At 50.4% G+C, this 20,278-nt stretch overlaps 1 protein-coding gene across 1 annotated transcript in view; it reads right to left on the bottom strand.

The window, feature by feature from the left end:
* The window catches only part of LOC138815942 (MAP kinase-activated protein kinase 3), a 29,004-nt gene extending 8,726 nt beyond the window's left edge, over positions 1-20,278 (bottom strand). The window contains exons 1-3 of the mRNA XM_070005338.1: positions 19,966-20,278; positions 1,685-1,824; positions 257-321 (exon numbers count right to left, since the gene is read on the bottom strand). Of these exons, the coding sequence (XP_069861439.1) occupies positions 257-321; positions 1,685-1,824; positions 19,966-20,193 (433 nt within the window). The 5' untranslated portion in view covers positions 20,194-20,278. The remainder of the gene's footprint in view (positions 1-256; positions 322-1,684; positions 1,825-19,965) is intronic.

Here is a 20,278-nt window from a genome sequence, read left to right as displayed (position 1 = left end):
AAAACAAAGCAAAGACTAGTGCTTTACCACTTGGGCCCACAACTGCACTTCCGGAGATAAGTGTCTCACTGACTTTTCTTGTGCAGGCTGGTTCTGAACCTTGAGCCTTGGATCTCAGTCTCCTGAGTAGCTAGAATGACAGGCGTGAGCCACCTGCCCCCTCTTATTCTGATGGAAAGACAGGCTCAGGAGAGGAACAAGTCCTCATCCCACGGCATAGACGGCCCCACGGTCCAGCTCCCTGCGTGTCATATACCTCTCTCGGTGAAAGCCTGGTCTCCACGCTCCTGAATCCTGCTGAACAGCTCCCCGCCTTCCATGCTGCAAGAGAAGGTGACTGTAAGTGGAAAGGGAAGAGAGGGTGAATCAATCGTTTCCCCCTTTTCCTGCCCTGGACTGGAGGCTCACGCTCTTCCCCTGGTGTTGAGTAGCCATTATCAGCGGTGGCCTGTGGTGTTGAGTTGGGTGGGTGGATCTAATCTGTCAGAACTCCAGAGAAATGGTTCTCAGAAGTACTTGTCCTATCGGATCGTGACTCCTTGAGCAGTCCTATACCGACCCGAGCCTCAGTTTCTCCAGATGCAAAAGGAGATCGTCATCATCTATCATCTTCACAACCCAGTGTCAGGAGTGTCTACTGTGTGCTGTGCTCTGGGCTTTACCTTTTAGGTGATCCTGAGACGGACCCTTTGCCTCTCAGTGTCTCAGCTATGTTTATGTTTTTTTGTTCCATACAGTCCTGGGGCTTGAACTCAGGGCCTACGCACTGTCCCTGAGTTTTTTTTTTTTGCTCAAGGCTAGTGCTCTATCACTTTGAACCATAGCTTCACTTCCAGTTTTCAAGTGGTTCATCAGAGATGAGAGTCTCATGGACTTTCCCAAGTGAGTTGGACTCAAACCACGATCCTCAGATCTCAGTCTCCCGAGCAGCTGGGATGACAGGTGTGAACCCCAGGCGCCCAGCCATCCTTGTTATAAAAGAACAGCACCGATCTCACGAGAGTCATGCAAATCGAATATAAGATGCCCCTCACACACTCTGAATGGAATCAAGCTTGGCATGAGTGCTGCGTGAAGGTCAACCCCCATGTTTGACAGAAGAGTTGCAGAGATCCAGAAAAGTTAGCAAGAAGCCCATTTCTACGGCTAGTGGGTGGCAAAGCCAAGGATCTAGAATTCTACCTCTGAAGAGCTGGTGAAGCTCTGGAGGGAGGAGGGACTTCAAAGGCAGATGGGAGACAGGGAGGGGACGCCCAGGGTCTGAGGTAGGCCAGATGCCCAGAGCTCCAGACCCCATCACATACGATCATTGGTGGGACCACAGGTGCACAGCCCCCACCGGAAGGAGACAGCCGAAGGGACTGCATGTGTCCCCACTTCCTCCCCCCCCCCATCTCCATGTCTGTACACAGATGGGGCTGGGCGACCTTCTCATGGAGTGGAGATCCCACACAGGAGACCGCACGAGAGTCGTGGTGTCTCTTCCCTGCCTTTCACAAAGCCCCCTTGGCAGCCCAGCCCCACGAACGGGACCCATGACCACCCATCCAACCGTCCTTCAGGGGCCATGATGGCCACTATGCCAAGAAGAGAGTGAGGAGCCCTGGGAGAATGTTGGGGGGACTGGGGTGAGGAGGGAACACCCATGGGGGGGGCCCACGAGGCAGTGGGGCGTGCTGCATACCATTCCATGACGATGAGGAGACAGCGTCTGCCGCGATGCATGTTCTCGTACACGTCCAGGATGCGCACGACGTGGGGCCCGCCTGAGGCCTGCCAGTGGTGCTCCACCTCCTGCCGGGCCTTGGGGCTGTCATACAGGAGCTGTAGGCGGTGGGCACGGAGAGGGTCAGCCTCACAGCCTCCCTGTCCTTGCTTGGCAGACAAGAGCAGAGTCACAGAGACCCATGATTTGCCAGCACCACATGGCTCTTCTTTTAAAAATCATTTTACAAGCCTGGCCCTCGTGGCTCACGCCTGTTATCCTAGTTACTCAGGAGGCTAAGATCTGAGGATCAAGGTTCAAAGCCAGCCTGGGCAGGAAAGTCCGGAAGACAATTATCTCCAATGAACTGCCAGGAAATGGAAAATGGAGCTGAAGCTCAAGTGGTAGAGTGCTTGCTTTGAGCCCAGAGTTCAAACCCCACCATTGACCAAAGGGGGAAGAAGTAATTTTACTACTATTTTCTTGTCCATGTGGCTCCGAAGAATCGAACCCAGGGCCTCATGTGTGCAAGGTGGGCATTCTGACTGCTAAGCCACATTCCCAGCCCTGAGCAACAAGGCTTTGATGGGATCAGAATGATGGTAGAAATCTGGGTTTCCTTTGGTGGCATTGAGCCTCTGGACTTGAAAGTCAACACTAGTGCTAGTGGCTTCCACGGGGCCTCAGGAGGAGGCTGGCAAGCCAGAGGGACTGGAGGCCAGAGAAGTCCCTGCTTCCCTTCTCAGGGGTGATGAATCAAATGGAACACAAGAAGGTTTTCTATTTCCATCGCCTCAGCCACAGAATCCTAGGCCAAAGGCCACATCGCTTTTGAATCTCGTTTTTTTCCCCATGAGAACAACACACCAGGCACTTGTGGCTCACACCTGTGATCCTAGCTACTCAGGAGGCTGAGATCTGAGGACTGCAGTTTGAAGCCAGCATGGACAGGGAAGTCCGTGAGACTTACCTCCAATGAACCACCAAAAAGCCATAAGTGGAGCTGTGGATTGAATGATTAAATGCTATCCTTGAGCAAAAAAAAAAAAAAAAAAAAGCTCAGGGACAGCACCTAGGCCCTGAGTTCAAGCCCTAGGATCATCACAAAGCGTAGAAAGAGAGAAGAAAAGAGAGCGACCTAGAAGCTCCACTTCCTAAGCCAGGATAGGGACTGTGTGTGCAGATAGTACCTGGTAGATGCTAGGTGCACAGGGACCCCTGTGCTCCCCCTCCCCACCCAGCTCCCCTATGTGAAAGGAGAAGTGCTGGAGGAAGGCTGGGGGAAAGGGATGCAGAGATGTAAATCTGTCCATAACGCAGGAGGTGGATGGAGCCCAAGGAAGGGGTGAGGCCCACATCCACAAAGCTATCTAGCATCCAACTGCAGCGGGGAAGAAGACAAGGCCACGATCCTGCGGGAGTAAAGCTAATTAAGATTCCAAATTCCCCACCAGTGGGTGCAGGAGGAAAACTCACTACCAAAATATTAAAAAAAAAGTGTTCTTAAAAAATGAATCCTTTGGGGCTGGGAAGGTGGCTCAGTGGTAGAGTACATGCAAGGGTTCGATTCCTCAGCACCACATAAGCAGAAAAAGCCGGAAGTGGCGCTGTGGCTCTAGTGGTAGAATGCTAGCCTTGAGCTGAAGAGCTGAAGGACAGCGCTCAGGTCCAGAGTTCAAGCGCCACCATTGACCAAAAAACAAAATGAGTCCTTTGCCTGGTGCCAGTGGCTCATGCCTGTCATCCTAGCTACTCAGGAGGCTGAGATGGCAGTTCAAAGCCAGCCTTATCTCCAATGAACCACCAGAAAACAGGAAGTGGCACAGTGGCTTAAGTGGTAGAGCGCTAGCTTTGAGCTGAAGAGCACAGGGACAGCACCCAGGCCCAGAGTTCAAGCCCCACGACCAAAAAACAAAAAAGGTCTCATGGGCTTTCCTGTCTGGGCTGGCTTTGACCTCAGTCCTCAGATCTCAGCCTCTTAAGTAGCTAGGGTGACAGGTGTAATTCTTATCCAGGGGTGTTCAGCCTGGCTGTCCTCTCTGACCCTTCCCAGCCTGTAGATGCATATCCTCCAGATAAACATCACTTCCATCTCAGCGTCCAGGCTTGCCTTTTCTGCCTCCCCTGTGTTCTGCTACCCCTGGCCCCAAACACCATCTGTTCTAGCCAGAAGGATATACTCACTCTTCCCAAATAGGCGCCCCCTTGAGTCTCCCAGCCTCTGCCTGCGGGGCTCTGCCATATGAATTCTGGCAGTTTTCACTGGGGTGACAGCCTGGGGTTTTTGTTGTTTTGCCAGTCATGAGACTTGAACTCAGGGCCAGGTGCTGTCCCTGAGTTCTTTTGGCTCAAGGCTAGTGTTCTACCGCTTTGAGCCACAGCGCCTCTTCCAGTTTTTGAGCAGTTCATTGGAGAGGACTTTCCCACTCGTACTGGCTTCAAACCATGATCCTCAGATCTCAACCTCCTGAGCAGCTAGGATGACAGGGATGAGCCACTGGTGCCCAGCTCCTTCCTCTTTTTTTTTTTTTTTGGTTGGTTGTGGGGCCTGAATTCTGCCTCTGGGCGCTGTCCCTCAGCTCTTCAGCTTAAGGCTAGCGCTCTATCACTTGAGCAACAGAGCCACTTACAGATTTTTTTTTTCTTACTTATGTGATGCTGAGGAATCAAACCCAGGGCCTCATGCATGCAAGGCAAGCACTCTACCACTGAGCCACCTTCCCAACCCATACCTTCCTCTTTTTTAGCTAGAGCCACCTTCTTCTTCAGGAAACCTCTCTGAACATCACCTCCACTCAGAAGCCCTCCTGGACCACTAAAAAGGACACTGAGTTTCCCTTACTCTCCCCCTATGGTTTGTTTGTTTTTCTCTCTATTTGTATAAATTGAAGTATAATTTACATCCAGGCAAATGCCCAGGCCTCACGGGTCCAGTTCAATGAGCTTTGATGGTTGCAAACTCTGTGGGGACCCACACCCCCATAAAGATGGGAACCATGACCAGCTCCACGGAAAGCTCCCATGTTGTTACCCTTTTCTTACCTCCCATGCAGCACTTGCTCACAACCTACAATTAGCTTGTTCCCTTGATAACTCTTTAAACACACACACACACACACACACACACACACACACACACACACACACACACACACACACACACACACACACAGATATTGCATTTTTTATGTGCTAGGCTCTGTTTCAGAGTATGTTATGAATATTAGGAGACTTTTCATTATTGTTTTTAGAGGAGAAATTGAGGTACCAAAAGGGGGGCGGTGGGGAAATTAATCAGTCCCTATTTGCATGGCTTCTCCCCCACCCCAAGCCAACATTCTGCCATCTCCTTACGAAACTGTGGACCCAGTCAGTCGCCATTCTGTCCAGTCATCTGGGTTCAAGTCCTGGGGTACTGGTTCTGACCCCAGTACTGACTCCTCATATTTGTAGATCATATGAACATGTCTATATCGTAGAGGGAAAAACTCCCCCCAATGCATCGTAGAATAAGATTAATCCAGGGGCTGGGAAGGTGGCTCAGTGGTAGAGTGCTTGCCTTGCATGCATGAGGCCCTGGGTTTGATTCCTCAGCACCACAGAAGCAGAAAAAGCTGGAAGTGGCCCTGTGGCTCAAGTGGTAGAGCGCTAGCCTTGAGCTGAAGAGCTGAGGGACAGCACCCAGGCCCAGAGTTCAGGTCCCACAACCGACAAAAAAAAAAAAGATCAAATCCAGAAGATGCTATACTGGGCACACATGGAAACACAACACCCCAGCAACCTCACACCCCAGGGTCCATTGGTCTCATTCACACAGATGCGTGACCCCAGCCCTGTGCTCTTCTGTGCGTGCGGGGGGGGGGGGGTGTTAAGTTCTCACGTGGTGGGAGAGCCAGGCTCTACTCCTATCCTCTCTGGGCTTCTGTTTCTCCAGGGAGAAGAAGCTTCAGGGCTCATGGTAGATGGTGGGAAGAAAGGCAATGGAAGAGGTCTGGGGTTAAGAAGCTCCCTGCAAAGTATCTGTCTCCCACATCCATAACCGTACCCCCAGGGAGGAACCCGAAAGGTCTCCAGATACACACACGGAGACTGAGGCAGAAGTCTGGCATTCTCCTGAGGAAAGAGGCTATGGGATAGAAACATGAGGTACGAACCCCACTGGAGCTTATGGAGCTTTGGATCTGAGGCGACATGGACCTTGAACCAAGGACATTTGTGTGTGTGTGTGTGTGTGTGTGTGTGTGTGTGTCGTGTGTGTGTGTGTGTGTGTGTGTGTGTGTGGTTACCACCTTCCCTCCTCCTTTCACCCTCTGCCAAATTCTCTCATCTGCCCCCCAGAGTTGGCAGCCAGACGCTGAAGACTTCTAGTCACCTTACCAGTGAACTCCAGCTCCAGTGGAGAGCAGTGGGGCCCAAGACCCACACAAGACACTGCTTGTACCCCTCTGGCCTCACCAAGTGGAATGGAGGTGGGGGGCAGGGCACTCCTCAGTCCCTTCCCACCCAAGGAAAGACCTGAGTGACAGTGGATTGAATTCTTCAGATCTAGATCGGGGAATAACGACCGGCAGCATTTACCTATTTGGAAAATGACCTGCGGTTTACAAAACACCCTGTGGTCGTTTTATCTCGTGGGAATGTTCGGTGCCACCCTGTGAGGTGAGCAGGGTGGGGACTGTCAGCCCCAATTTGCAGATCGAGGAAACAGAGGCCCAGGAGGATGAAGTCATCGCCTGGCAGGTCCCCCACTGCTGTGTGGGGAGGCTAGGAGAAGGAGAACTGGACTTTTCAGAGAGACTCTAGATAACCCCTCCCTGAGGAAGAAAAGGAGGTGGGAGTAGCCCCAGAGCTCATGCAAGACTTGTGAAACTCGTTTTTGCACCAATGTGTAGGGCTGGGAATGTGGCTTAGTGGTAGAGTGCTTGCCTCACTTGCACAAATTCATGCCCCGGGTTCGATTCCTCAGTACCACGCAAAGAGAAAAGGCCAGAAGTGCTGCTGTGGCACAAGTAATAGAGCATTAGCCTTGAGTAAAAGAAGCTCAGGGACAGTGCCCAGGCCCCTGAGTTCAAGCCCCAGGACTGGCAAGAAAAAAAAAAAAGTGTGAATAGACATAAATACATAGGAGATTGGGGTGTGAGTGTGTGTGTGTGTGTGTGTGTGTGTGCATGTGTGAGCACAGGAGTGTGGGAGTGTGTATAATATATTCATGCATAGAGGTGCAGTGCATGGTGGGTAGAAAGTACTGGGTGGGGTAGAGGGTAGCTTTGGTCACACGTCTCTGGGCTCTGTGATGTGGACTTTAAACTCCCAGAGAATAGGATTTATTTATCTATCCATTTATTCTTCCAAATTATTTTTTTCAGGGGTGGGGGGGACCCTTGAACTCAGGACCTGGGCACTGTCCCTGAACTTCTTTTGCTCAAAACTAGCACTCTACAACTTGAGACAAAGCACCACTTGGGCTTTTTCTGTGTATGCGATACTGAGGGATCAAACCCAGGGCTTCACAAGTGCTAGGTGAGTATTCTACCGCTGAGCCATGTTCCCAGCTGCTCTTCCAGCAGACAGCTGGCCATAAGGAGACGCTCAAGAAAGACCGGCAGAGCCAGGCACTGGTGGCTCACACCTGTAATCCTAGCTATTCAGGAGGCTGAGATCTGAGGATCCCTGTTCAAAGCTAGCCCAGGCAGGAAAGTCCATGAGACTCTTATCTCCAATTAACCACTAGAAAACCGGAAGTGGCACTGTGGCTCCAGAGGTAGAGCGCTCGTCTTGAGCTGAAGAGCACAGGGACAGCGCCCAAGCCCAGAGTTCAAGCCCCACAACTGACGAAAGAAAGAAAGAAAGAAAGAAAGAAAGAAAGAAAGAAAGAAAGAAAGAAAGAAAGAAGGAAAGAAAGAAGGAAAGAAAGAAAGAAGGAAGGAAAGAAGGAAGGAAAGAAGGAAGGAAAGAAAGAAAGAAAGAAAGAAAGAAAGAAAGAAAGAAAGAAAGAGCCGGGCGCTGGTGGCTCATGCCTGTAATCCTAGCTACTCAGGAGGCTGAGATCTGAGGATAGCGGTTCAAAGCCAGCCCGGGCAGGAGAGACTGTGAGACTTCTATCTCCAATAAACCACCAGAAAACCGGAAGTGGCGCTGTAGCTCAAGTGGTAGAGTGCTCGCCTTGAGCTGAAGAGCTGAGGGACAGCGCCCAGGCCCAGAGTTCAAGCCCCACAACCGGCAAAAAAAAGAAAGAAAGAAAGAAAGGAAGGAAGGAAGGAAGGAAAGAAGAAAGAAAGAAAGAAAGAAAGAAAGAAAGAAAGAAAGAAAGAAAGACCGACCAGCAGGCCAGGTGCTGGTGGCTCACACCTACCATCCTAGCTACTCAGAAGGATGAGATCTGAAGATCGTGGTTCGAAGTCAGCCTAGGCAGGAAACTCTCATGAAAGTCTCACCTACAATGAACCACTAAAAAGCCAGAAATGGAATAAAAGCTCAGGGAACAGCATCTGGGCCGGGGCACTATCCCTCAGCTCTTCAGATCAAGGCGATCGCTCTACCACTTGAGCCATAGAACCACTTCCAGTTTTCTGAGTGGTTTATTGGAGATAAGAGGCTTATGGAGTTTCTTGCCTAGGCTGGCTTTGAACTGTGATCCTCAGATCTCAGCCTCCTGAGTAGCTAGGATGACCGGCGTGAGCCACCAATACCCAGCAGCACTCTGCCATTCTTCTCCAGCCTCATCAGCTCAGGAAAGATCTCCTACCCAAGTCCACATACCCAGCCGTACAAGCTAGTACCCCATTAGCTCACGCTTAGGCAGGACCCTCCTCAAGCAGAAGCGTACACAGCGTCTCCCATTTCTCAACCAGAGGAGGCGTAGAGACTGCCAGCCTGGACAAGCAGCTTCATCCGCCACCCCTACAGCCAAAACTCCAACCCCTACGCCCCAGGCCAGTCTACCTGCCACCCCAGCCTGTCTGCTCTGTGTCTGTGGCCAGAACATACAGTCTAGCCAGAGGAAGAGAGCTGACGTGTAATCTCTCCCATCGGTGAGACAAACGAATTAAGAAGATAAAGCTCTAGCTGGCATGCCGACTCATGACCCCAAGGACTCCGGTCCCAGAGCCGGCCGTTCCAGCTCCTCTCTCTGACCCCATATCCCATTATGTCCACATGCCTTGCTTATTGGGCCCAGGATCTCAGGCCTTTTGTAATTCCCATACAGGAAAGAAACCAAACCAAACCAAAGCATTTTGAGTCTCTTTAGAGTGCAAAGGTAAAACTACCAGAAACCAACTGAAGTGCATAACTAAAAACGAAGACTTTTTTTTTTTTTCCAAAACAGGGTTTCACGATGTAGACCTAGGCTTAGTCTCAAACTGTCAATCCTCCTGCCTCGGCCTCCCAAGTATTGTAACTACACGAGTAAGCCATTAGATCCAGCTTCAAAAAGACAAATTTTAATTCTGAGCTTCCTAGAAGCCTTGGCAAAGGAGAACAGATACACAGATTTTGTTCTCTTTTTCTTTTGCCAGTCCTGGGGCTTGAACTCAGGGCCTGGGCACTATCCCTGAGCTTCTTTTACCCATGGCTAGCTCTCTTACACTTAAGCCACAGCACCACTTCTGGTTTGTTTCTGTGTATGTGGTACTGGGGAATCAAACCTGGGGCTTCAGGCGTGCTAGGTTCAGCATGGACCTAGGCCCCCCCAAGAGTGTGGCGCTCCTGGTGAGCGGGCAGTGATGTTGAATCAAACTTCCTAGCCACTGTCTCAGATGAGAGGCTCGAATGTGTGCCATGATTCTCTCACACACTCATTTCCCCAGCTTCTGTGGCTGATTGAACTGATTGTGCAGCCGTGGACTAGTCGGCCTCATGTCATGTTAGACCAGGCTCCGTCAGGTTCTGACCACAGCCTGTCCTTCCCGATGCCGAGTTCCACAAAGGTTGGCTCCCCAAACACCAGGCCCCCGGTTGATCGGTGTTGGAGCCTCCACCATAGCAGCTACCCCGCTTCAGTGCCCAGCTAGTAGTACCTGTCCTGGGTATCTCATATAGAACCCACCATCTCGAGAAAAGAACCCACTTGGTCCTTCTCCCCATGGGGAGATTGACTCTCTGAGGGGAACTGACTAGCCCCGAATTGACCGACAATGTATCAAGTCAGGACTCAAACCCAGATCTTTTACTGGCTTCCAGAGAATGGAGACGGTTGCACATAGCTGCTTCACCCCTACCCCCACCCCTGCGAGGGACAGAGGGACACAAGTCCCAATATCAGCTTGGAGAACACAACACAGAAGGGCCCAAGGAGAAGCCGATAACCCAAAACCTTCCTGTCAAGTGAAATGGAGCTTCTGAAGAATAAGGAGGCAGAAAGGATGAGAGGATGAGGAAATGAGGACGGAGTGAGTGGTACATGTCTTTGGCCTCCAGGGAAACACACAGGAGATCTACTGTTTAACCCAAGGCCCGTGACAAAGAAAGCAATGAGAGATAGCTCAAGATGGTGGAGACAGACCAAACCACCCTCTTCCCCATGGTGTGTCTATGCCATGTGCTTTCTTCCTGTCATAGCTTGTCATAATTTTTCTATTGTCTTTATTTAAAAAAAAAAACAGAAACAAAGCCAGGCACTGGTGGCTCATGCCTGTAACCCTAGCTACTCAGGAGGCTGAGATCGAAGGATCACGGTTCAAAGCCAGCCCCAGAAGGAAACTCTGTGAGACTCTTATCTCCAATGAACCACCAGAAAACCGGAAGTGGCACTGTGGCTCAAGTGGTAGAGCACTTGCCTTGAGCTGAAGAGCTGAGGGACAGCGCCCAGACTCAGAGTTCAAGCCCCTCGACTGACCCAAAAAAAAAAAAAAGCCAGGTGCTAGTGGCTCACATTTGTTATCGAGCTACCCAAGAGGCTGCAATCTGAGGGTCATGGTTCAAAGCCAGCCCGGGCAAGAGGTCAGTGATCCCACCTGGGTCTAAATCAGATTGTAGTTGGGCTGGGAATGTGGCTCAGTGGTAGAGTGCTTGCCTGGCCAACATGAAGCCCTGGGTTCCATTCCTCAGTACCACATAAGCAGAAAAAGATGGAAGTGGTGTCATGCCTTAAATGGTTGGTTGCTAGCCTCAGTCAGCCATGTGTGTGTGTGTGTGTGTGTGTGTGTGTGTGTGTGTGTCTCTCTCTCTCTCTCTCTCTCTCTCCCAGGGCTTGAACTCAGGGTCTGAGCCCTGTCCCTAAGCTTTTTTGCTCAAAGCTAGTGCTCTACCACTTGTGCTACAGCTCTATTCTGGCTGTTTATTTGTAATTAACTGGACTTTCCTGCCTGGGCTGGCTTTGAATTGAGATCCTCAGATCTCAGCCTCCAAAGTGACTAGGATTACAGGCACTAGCCACGGATGCCTGGCTCGTCCTGCCATTCTTTAATCCTGCATCAACTCTGTGTATGTCTTCCCTTTCCCTCTGTTTCATCCGTGTCCCTGCAGCTCCACACACAGGCCAGGGCCAGCACCAGCAACCAGCGTTCCTCCCCTAGCAGCACCAGAGACACATCCAGGCTTCCAGCTTCCCAGCTGGAAGCTCTCTGGCTCCTTTCTCCCGCTATTCTTTGTTGTTGTGGTTGTTGTTGGCTATTGGGCTTGAACTCTGGGCCTGGGCCCTGTCCCTCAGCTTTTCAGATCAAGGCTACACCACCACTTCCGGTTTTCTGGTGGTTCATTGGAGATACCCAGTTGGCTTTGAACTGCAACCCTCAAATCTCAGGCTCCTGAGTAGATGGAATTACAGGTGTGAACCACCAGCACCCGGCTCTCCCTCTATTTTTTTTTTTCTTTTTATGTCAGTCATGGGGCTTGAATTATGGGCCTGGGCGCTGTCCCTCAGCTCTTCAGCTCAAGGTGAGCATTCTACCGCTTGAGCCACAGCACCACTTCCAGTTTTCTGGCAGTGAAAGGGAGATAAGAGTCTAACAGACTTTCCTGCCCAGGCTGGCTTTGAACCGTGATCCTTAGATCTCTGCCTCCTGAGTAGCCAGGATTACAGGCATGAGCCACCAGCATCCAGCTCTCCCTCTATTCTTATCCAACCAGACGGTTCCCAAGGCCCCAACACTCAGCCAGCTTCTAGAGGAATTTCCTTTTCTCTGAGTATTGTGCTATAGAGCCACAGCCACGAGGAAGAGAAGCGGGAGATGTTGCCTGCTGTGGACCCGGTGCCTGGTAGCACTGAGGAATTTGTGTGTCAAAGGAATGGACTGTGGTGACTCACTTGTGTTCCAGAGAGCAAGGATGCTCTCTGACTCAAGCATTTTACTAGGCTGTGGAGAAAGAGGGGGGGGGGTAGAGAAAGAGAGAGAGATGGGTCCTCAAATCTGAGTCATAGCCCCAGAGTTTCTATCCCTAGCTAACCACAAACCTGGTCATCCGTCACCTCAGCTGACTGTTTCCCTGGCAACACCCCTCACTGGGTGGCCAAGGACAGTCATGGGGGAAGGGGGTTCTGGCCAGTCTCCACACCTTGAGAGAACAGCCCCTAGAAGCAAACAAGGGATCCCTGACTCCTCAACCTGCTTCCCTGATACGTCTTACGATCACAGCCTACCAAAAGTGTCTTCAAAGCCAGAAGGGAGCCCTTGCCAAGCAGAGCACCCCACCCCAGCCCTTCATTTTTACAAAAGGGTAGACAGTGATTCCTAGTCCAAGCTGAGCTTGCAAAATAGAGGGATGGATGGCTGAGGGCCAAGATTGGCTGCCAGCCAGGCCTGGGTCCCACCCCGGCCTGGACACATCTCCGCTATGTGAGTAAGTTACTGGGCTTTTCTGAACCTTGTTGTCTGCATCTCTCGCGAGAAGTGAAAACTCATTCTTAGATCCCGCTGTTTGCATTTAGTCCCCCAGAGCACCTGCTAGGTCCTAAGAAGGAGGTTGTCTGTGTCAGGGGAGCATTTATGAAACAAGTCCTAGATCTTCTGTAGATGCTAAGCTCTTAGGAATAAGACAATAAATGCAGCAAGTCAAGGACTGAGCCATTTTTTGATGTTGTTGTTGCTCATGGGGCTTGAACTCTGGGCCTGGGCGCTGTCCCTCAGCTCTTCAGCTCAAGGCTAGCATTCTACCACTTGAGCCACTGCACCACCTCCATTTTTCTGGTGGTTTATTGGAGATAAGAGTCTCATGGACTTTCCTGCCCAGGCTGGCTTTGAACTATGATCCTCAGATCTCAGCATCCTGAGTAGCTAGGATGACAAGCATGAGCCACCTGTGCCTGGCTGGCCTGGGCCATTTAGACCCTGATCTTGACTGGGTAAGGGGATTGGAGGTCATCTAGAGTCTTGGGGCTCATCCCAGATAGTGAAGGGATGCTCACACTCCATTCTACCCTGTGGAAAATGGAAGCATATGTGTGTGTGTGTGTGTGTAAGCATATGTATGTGTGTGTGTGTGTGTGTGTGTGTGTGTGTGTGTGTGTGTGTGTGTGTGCGTGTGAGAGTCCTGGATTTGAACTCAGGGCCTAGGCAATTCCCTGAAGTTTTTTTTTTGCTCAAGGCTAACATTTTACCGCTTGATCTACTCCAGCGTTTTTGGTAGGTAGTGGGAGATTTCTCTGCCCGGGTTGACTTCGAACTGTGATCACCCAACCTCAGACTCCTAAGTAGCTAGGATTATAAGCATTAGCCACTGGTTCACAGCTGGAAGAACACTTTTTTTTTTTTTGACCAGTCCTGAGGCTTGAACTCAGGGCCTAGACCTTTTCCCTGAGGTTCTTTAGCTCAAGGCTAGTGCTCTACCACTTGAGCCAAAGTGCCACTTCCTGCTCTTTCTATGTATGTGGTACTGAGGAATCGAACTCAGGGCTTCTTCATGCATGCTAGGCAAGAACTCTACCACTAAGCCACACTCCAAGCCCGTGGAAGAACACATCTTGAGTCCTATTCCTCCTACCTCCTCTGTGGGCTCTGATGCTCTGGATTAGGTCACAATCCAGGCACTTCCTTTCCCGATTATGGCCAGGGAGCCTTAGGGGCCATAATGTATCTAATCACACACTGTTGTCCCAAGTAATAGCCCCAGCCTTTTGAGCCATAAAAGGAGACCTGACAGCAGAGATGGCAGCTAAAGTTACTTTCTCACACTCCACAGGGGACACCTCGGGTTACAACCCAAGCCCAAGTGTCTGTGACTCCACTCTCTTGACTGCCAAGGCTGCCCGCACCTGGTTCAGGCTGACAGCAGAAGGGAGCCCAGGGAATGGCATGGGGATAGCAGAATTTCTTTTTGTGGTTCCTGTCCCGCCCCTTCCTCCCCTAGGCAGGGTAAGGAGTTGCAGGCTGACCGGAAGGAATCCCTCAGCCCTTCCCCGTCCTTGCCCTGTCCTCTGGCGATGGGTTGCAAGGAATCCATCCAGCCCAGCCTGAAACACTTGAGACAGGCTGTGCTGAGTCCTGAGAAAGCAGACACTGAGCCACCGCGGGAGAAACAGGCAGGGAAGGAGAAACGAGAGAGACGAGGAAGCAGAAACAGACAGAAAGACAGTGCCATGTGCATACAGAAAGCAAGGACAAAGAAAAACAAAGGCAACTGTAATACCAACCCACATTAAAAAATAAATAAAATCACCCTAGCTACTCAGGAGGCTGAGATTTGAGGATCGTGGTTCAAAGCCTGCCCGGGCAGGAAAGTCCATGAGACTCTGATCTCCTATGAACCACCAGAAAACCGGAAGTGGCGCTGTGGCTCAAGTGGTAGAGCGCTCGCCTTGAGCTAAAGAGCTGAGGGACAGTGCCCTGGGCCAGAGTTCAAGACCCACCACCGAGAAAATAAAATAAAATCAATAAAATCAATATTCTCAACATGTCTGTTGATGTAGAGCTCAAAAGGCCTCTGGAAGTTCATGGTTTCCTTGAGGCAAAGCTTCTGAGGTTCCCACACAGCAGGATTTCTATCACAATCACACAAGTCCTAATCCACTTAGTTCCAAAGGGACAAAAGCGTTGGGGGAGGGGGACCCCAGGAACTGCAGCTCCCTCCATGTTGTCCCTCTGTTCCATAAAGGGCTGGCTCTCTTAGGTATAGAGGGAATCCATGTAAGTTCTTATGACAACAGTATGTACCATCCAAAAATGCATCTAGAGTACTCAAAGAAGAGCCTCCAACCTCTAGAGTGTCTGTTGGCATAAATACAGGGTGGATAACTGCTACCAAGACCTAATCCTAAACCAGGTGCTGGTGGCTCACACCTGTAATCCTACCTACTCTATGCTGGGCACCAGCGGCTCAGGCCAGTAATCCTAGCTACTCAGAAGGCGGAGATCTGAGGATCCCAGTTTAAAGCCAGCCTGGGCAGGAATGAGATACTTATCTCCAATGAACCACCAGAAAACCAGAAGTGGTGCTGTGGCTCAAATGCTAGAGCACTATCTTTGACCTGAAGAGCTGAGGGACAGTGCCCAGGCCCAGAGTTCAAGTCCCATGACCACCACCACCACCACCTCCCAAAAAAAATTCTAAGCCAGGTGCTGGTGGCTCACACCTATAATCTTAGCTACTGAGGAAGCTGAGATCTGAGGGCTGTGGTTCAAAACCAGACTAGGCAGTGAGACTCTTTATTTCCAATTAACCAACAAAAAGAAGCTAGCAGTGAAGCTGTTAGCCTTGAGTGAAAAAGTGAAGAGACAGTGCCTATGTCCTGAAGTTCAAGCTCCATGACTGATCAAAAAAAAAGAATTAAATCCTCCTTGGAGGCATGGCTCAGGGGGAAGAACATCAGCCACAAAGCAAAAGCTGGGGGACTGGCACAAGTGGTAGAGTCCCTGCCTAGTAAGCACTATGTCCTAGATTCAACCCCTAATGCTGCCAAAAAGAAAAACCAAAACCAAAACAAAACAAAAAACAGAATCTTAGAACAATCGAGCACCTATATTCTACTTTCACTCTTCGTAAGATGTTTTATGCTCTCATGAAAACACATTAGGCAAAGTGCTTACTCCTCCCAATTCATGGTAGCGGCTCAAAGCTCTCAGATCTTTCCTTCAAGTCTGGGAGAAGCTCAGGAGAAGTGACATTATTTCATTTGCAGGCATACCAGTGCTTCCACAAGCTCCTGATTTGTTGACTTAGTACCAAGTGGCTGATCTGACCGGTCTGGAGACCATGGGGGGGGGGGGGGGGTAGGGCAACCGCACCTAGGCCTCAAATCCAGCTCAGTCACACCAGCCCCAACAGGCCGGCCTCGCCCAGAGTGCAATGGAGGGTGGGGCATCCAGAGTCCACGGTGTCTGGCTCTCTACAAGGATTCCCTTTCTGCCTTTCTCCTGGCATTCTGGGTAGGAAGAGATCCTTAACTAAGGTGTGGCCCAGCTGCTGACCTCAAGGCAGAGAATGTCCTTTCTCCTTATATCTTTCCCCATGGACTCTGGCGGGGTGGGGGGTGGGGGGACTGCGTCAGCAGAGCTGTTGGATTCCTTAGCAAAGTCCCAACCTTAGGACAGGGACTTATTTCTCTATGACATATCTTGGAGAAACTAGGAAAAAAAAAAAACTATTCCTGGTCAGGTACCACTGGCTTACATCTGTGATGCTAGCTACTTGGGAAGAGAAGTAGAAGAGAACCTTTCTCAGCCATTAGCTGGGTACAGTGGTGTGTAAGCAAGCAACTGTGATCTCAATAATGACAGAAAGCCTAAAGTAGGTGGATCGTGATTCTGGTATAACACCAAGCAGGAATCTCTCTCTCTCTCTCTCTTTCTTTCCAAGGGGCCAAGTCTGTGTTGTTGTTGTTTTTTAATTTAATTTTATAGCCAGGCGCCGGTGGCTCACACCTGTAATCCTAGCTACTCCAGAGGCTGAGATCTGAGGATCACGGTTCAAAGCCAGCCTAGGCAGGAAACTCATATCTACAATAAACCACTAAAAAACTGGAAGTGGCACTGACTCAAGCAGTAGAGCGCTCACTTTGAGTTGAAGAGCTAAGGGACAGCTCCCAGGCCCAGAATTCAAGCCCCAGGACTGACTAAAAAAAAAAAAAAAAAAATGAATGAAATTTAATTTTATACTTTGGTGCCAGTCCTGGGGCTTGACCTTAGGACCTGGGTGCTGTCTTTGAGCTTTTGTGCTCAAGGCTAGTGCTCTACCACTTAAGTCACAGCTCTACTTCTGGCTTTTTTGTTGTTGTTGTTGTAGTTTATAGGAGATGAGTCTTATGGACTTTCCTGCCAAGGCTGGCTTCAAACTATGATCCTCAGATGTCAGCCTCCTGAATAGCCAGGATTACAGGCATAAGCCAACGGTGCCTGGCTTAGTCAGGTTATTTTTTAATAAGCATTTATGAGCCACTAGTTGTAATCCCAATGCTAAATCAGGTATAATCCCAGGTGCTACAGCTATAAGGGAGCTTTGAGTCAAAAATGAGTATTACAGCTATAGGGGTCAAAGAAGATTCTATTGCCTCCAGTGGCATAGATTCTAGACTCTGGAAAGCATCCTGGGAAAAGCTGGCGAGGAAGCTTGACAGATGGGACCACATTCTCCAGTATAGGGGATGGAAGAGATTTCACCTAGGGGAAGGAAAGGCAAGAGGGCCAGACTGGAGCGCACTAGCCTTGAATGCCACATTTAAAGGTTCGAAGTGTGCATGCGCTCCACAGCTCTGTGTGGTCTCAGGTGAGATCTGATCTCCAGGGCTTCATTTCCCACCAGTCAGGGAAACTATGCTGTCTTTGACATTGTGGTTCTGCAAGTTATTTTAATCCTACAGACAGTATGCAAAGTAGCCTGGCACACCTTAGCTATATGTTACCCTGGGGAAGGAAACTGTCCTTGGTAAGATAGCCCTAGCATTGATAAGAAGTCCTAAGTTACGGGCCTGGGAAGGTGGCTTAGTGGTAGAGTGCTCGTCTACCATGCATGAAGCCCTACGTTCGATTCCTCAGTACCACATACACAGAAAAAGCTGGAAGTGGTGCTGTGTGGCTCAAGTGGTAAGAGTGTTAACCTGGAGCCAAAGAAGCTCAGGTATAGTGCTCAGGCTCTGAGTTCAAGCTCCATAACTGCCCCCCCCCAAAAAAAGACCTACGTCACTAGGACCTGATGCTGAGAAGTAGAAGAAGAGGTACCAGGGCTTCCAACAGGCAGTGATAACCAGAGGGACAAACGTCCTACTCCTGCAATCCAGAAGCAAGGACAGGAAGAAGACTCACTTTCCTCCCATATATATCTATAGTTCTGCATTAATAGAGGTTCTTCAGAACCTTCTACTACTTTTATTTCAAGGCCCTAAGTACTATAGTCACTTCTATCTTCCAGAAGGCCATTAATTACAAGTGGAGAAGACAAAAAAAAAGTCAGGAAGGAAAGAAATGATGTCCTCCCTTCCCCCTCCCCCTCCCCCATCCCTCCCCCCCCCACTACAACATCTCTCTCCCTATCAAACCACGGTGACTTTTGACCACTCATCCTAGGTTCCACTAAGTTTTCAAGTGCTGGTCAGGGGAATGGATGGGTGATAAATCTGCAGGCTTTGGCTAGATAGAGGTAAAGGAAACTAAAGGGTGCCAATTAACCAAGAGGCCTGGAAAAGAGGCACATGCAAGAGATTACCAGGAGCAGGAGGACAGCATGCCCCCGCCATGTGTTCCCTGGAGGTGGCCAGCACTTCAGGTCCTTCTAACAGGACAGTAACGAGTGCTTAGCATAGCTAGAAGAGCAGAAGGATTGCAAAGGCAGTAAAAGGACCTGGTCAAAGACACTTTGCTGTGGGCAAAGCCAAGATGGAGCAGGCAGGTGGTTAGGGGCTGAGGGGAAGGGGAAGAGGCCTAGCTCCTTTAGACCAACACTGAGTAGCAATAACTAGAAAGACAGTGACCACATTCTTCCTGTTTTATGTGTTTCATGAATTCCAGGCTTCCTGCTAAGCACTATCTCCCATCCTGGGCAAGAGGGCCAGAGGATGGGCATAGAGAAAAGAGGAGTAGAGATAGTCTGAAAAGGTGCAGGCCATAAAGACAGGCCAGCCTGGTAATCTGAGGTATGGCGTGGGGGAGGCAGAAAGGCCCAGAGCCTGTGACCTTTACCTAGCTAGTGCATGTTCACTCACACCTGTCCTTATTCAGAAACGTGTAGGTCCTGTGGCCTAATTAAGTCCCATAGATTTCTTCACACCTACCCCCGCCCCATAGCTTTGTCTCATTTGAAGTTCACATCAACCCTTGTTCTTTCTCTCTGAACAAAAGTAAGAACTTTGTTTCAAGAGTTCAAGATATGGGCTTGGGAAGGTGGCTTAGTGGTAGAGTGCTTGCCTCCCATGCATGCAGCCCTGGATTTGATTCTTCAGTACTACATCCACAGAAAAACCTGGAAGTGGAACTGTGGTTCAAGTGGTAGAGTGCTAGCCTTGGGCAAAAGAAGCTCAAGGACAGTGCCCAAGCCCTGAATTCAGAAGCCCCAGGACTGGCAAAAACAAAACAAAATAAGAAGAAGAAGGAGGAGGAGGAGGAGGAGGAGGAGGAGAAGGAGGAGGAGGAAAGAAAGAAAGAAACAAACAAACAAAGGAAGAAAGAAAGAAAGAAAAAAGAAAGGTATTGTTCAAGGTCCCAGAGCTGGCAAACTCGGGGAAGAGATTTAAGACACATCTTTGGGACTCTGCTCCCAGGCCCACAATCACAACTTGTAAAACAGGAAGACCTATTGTACTAACAACCTACACCCATGCAGGTATCACTAGCAGGAGCTAAAAATGAAATCAAGTTCCCAGTGACTACACATTCAAAGGATTCTGGGTATGGGGTGTGTCCCAAACCAGAACTTTATGCCTTAAAATCAGCCACTCCAAGACACCCAATCTAGATTTTGTGAGCCAGGTGACCCTTTGGGGTATGTGGGGGGGGAGGGGGTGCTCAGTCTCTGGCAGAAAGAAGTTCAGATCCCTCTCAAAGACAGGAGCTTCTTATGGGAGGCAGCCAAGCTGTGTGAACCCCTGCAGGCCCAGCCAGAACCAAGAACATGCAGTCACTCCCTCCCTCCTTCCGGGTACACGAGCTCACCCCATTCTGATCCTGGGACCCAGGTAGCTGAGGTGAGGCGAAGCCTCAGTTTCCCCACATGTAAAAAAGCAGGGAAGATCGTGAGTGTGACCTTCCAGGGGAGTAGGAGGAGGTCGATGAGACAAGATGCTGAGTATAGAAACTTGAGCAGGGGCCCTGGATGCTGGTGACCCTGCCAGGTCACCCCAGGCCTCAAGAGAGAAAGAGGGGTGTGGGGCTGTGGGGAGAGGGAGGGGGGTCACTAACCTTGAGGGCACACTTCTGCCCAGTGAGCCGGTGGAAACATTCCAGCACTTTGCCGTTCACACCCAGGCCCAGCACCTGCTTGGACAACTGGTAGTCGTCGGTCACCGCGTACTTCTTGGGTTCTCGCCGCCCTCCGAGGGTGGGAGCGTGGCCGGAGGCGGGTCCCCCGTGGGCAGCCGGCGGTGGGGGTGCTGGGGTCCCCTGCTCCGGCTCGGCCTCACCATCCATGGCCCCCACCCCAACCCCCTTACGCCGGGCGCTCGAAGTGGGGGGGCCGCCCCCCCACCTTGGAGCCTGGCACGTCCAGGGGAAC

Source organism: Dipodomys merriami, unplaced genomic scaffold (assembly GCF_024711535.1).
Source record: "Dipodomys merriami isolate MVZ:Mamm:240054 unplaced genomic scaffold, mDipMer1.0.p SCAF_68, whole genome shotgun sequence".
Classification (NCBI taxonomy): Eukaryota; Metazoa; Chordata; class Mammalia; order Rodentia; family Heteromyidae; genus Dipodomys; species Dipodomys merriami.
Note: the sequence above shows the minus strand (reverse complement) of the source record. Positions and strands in the feature narration are given on the sequence as shown.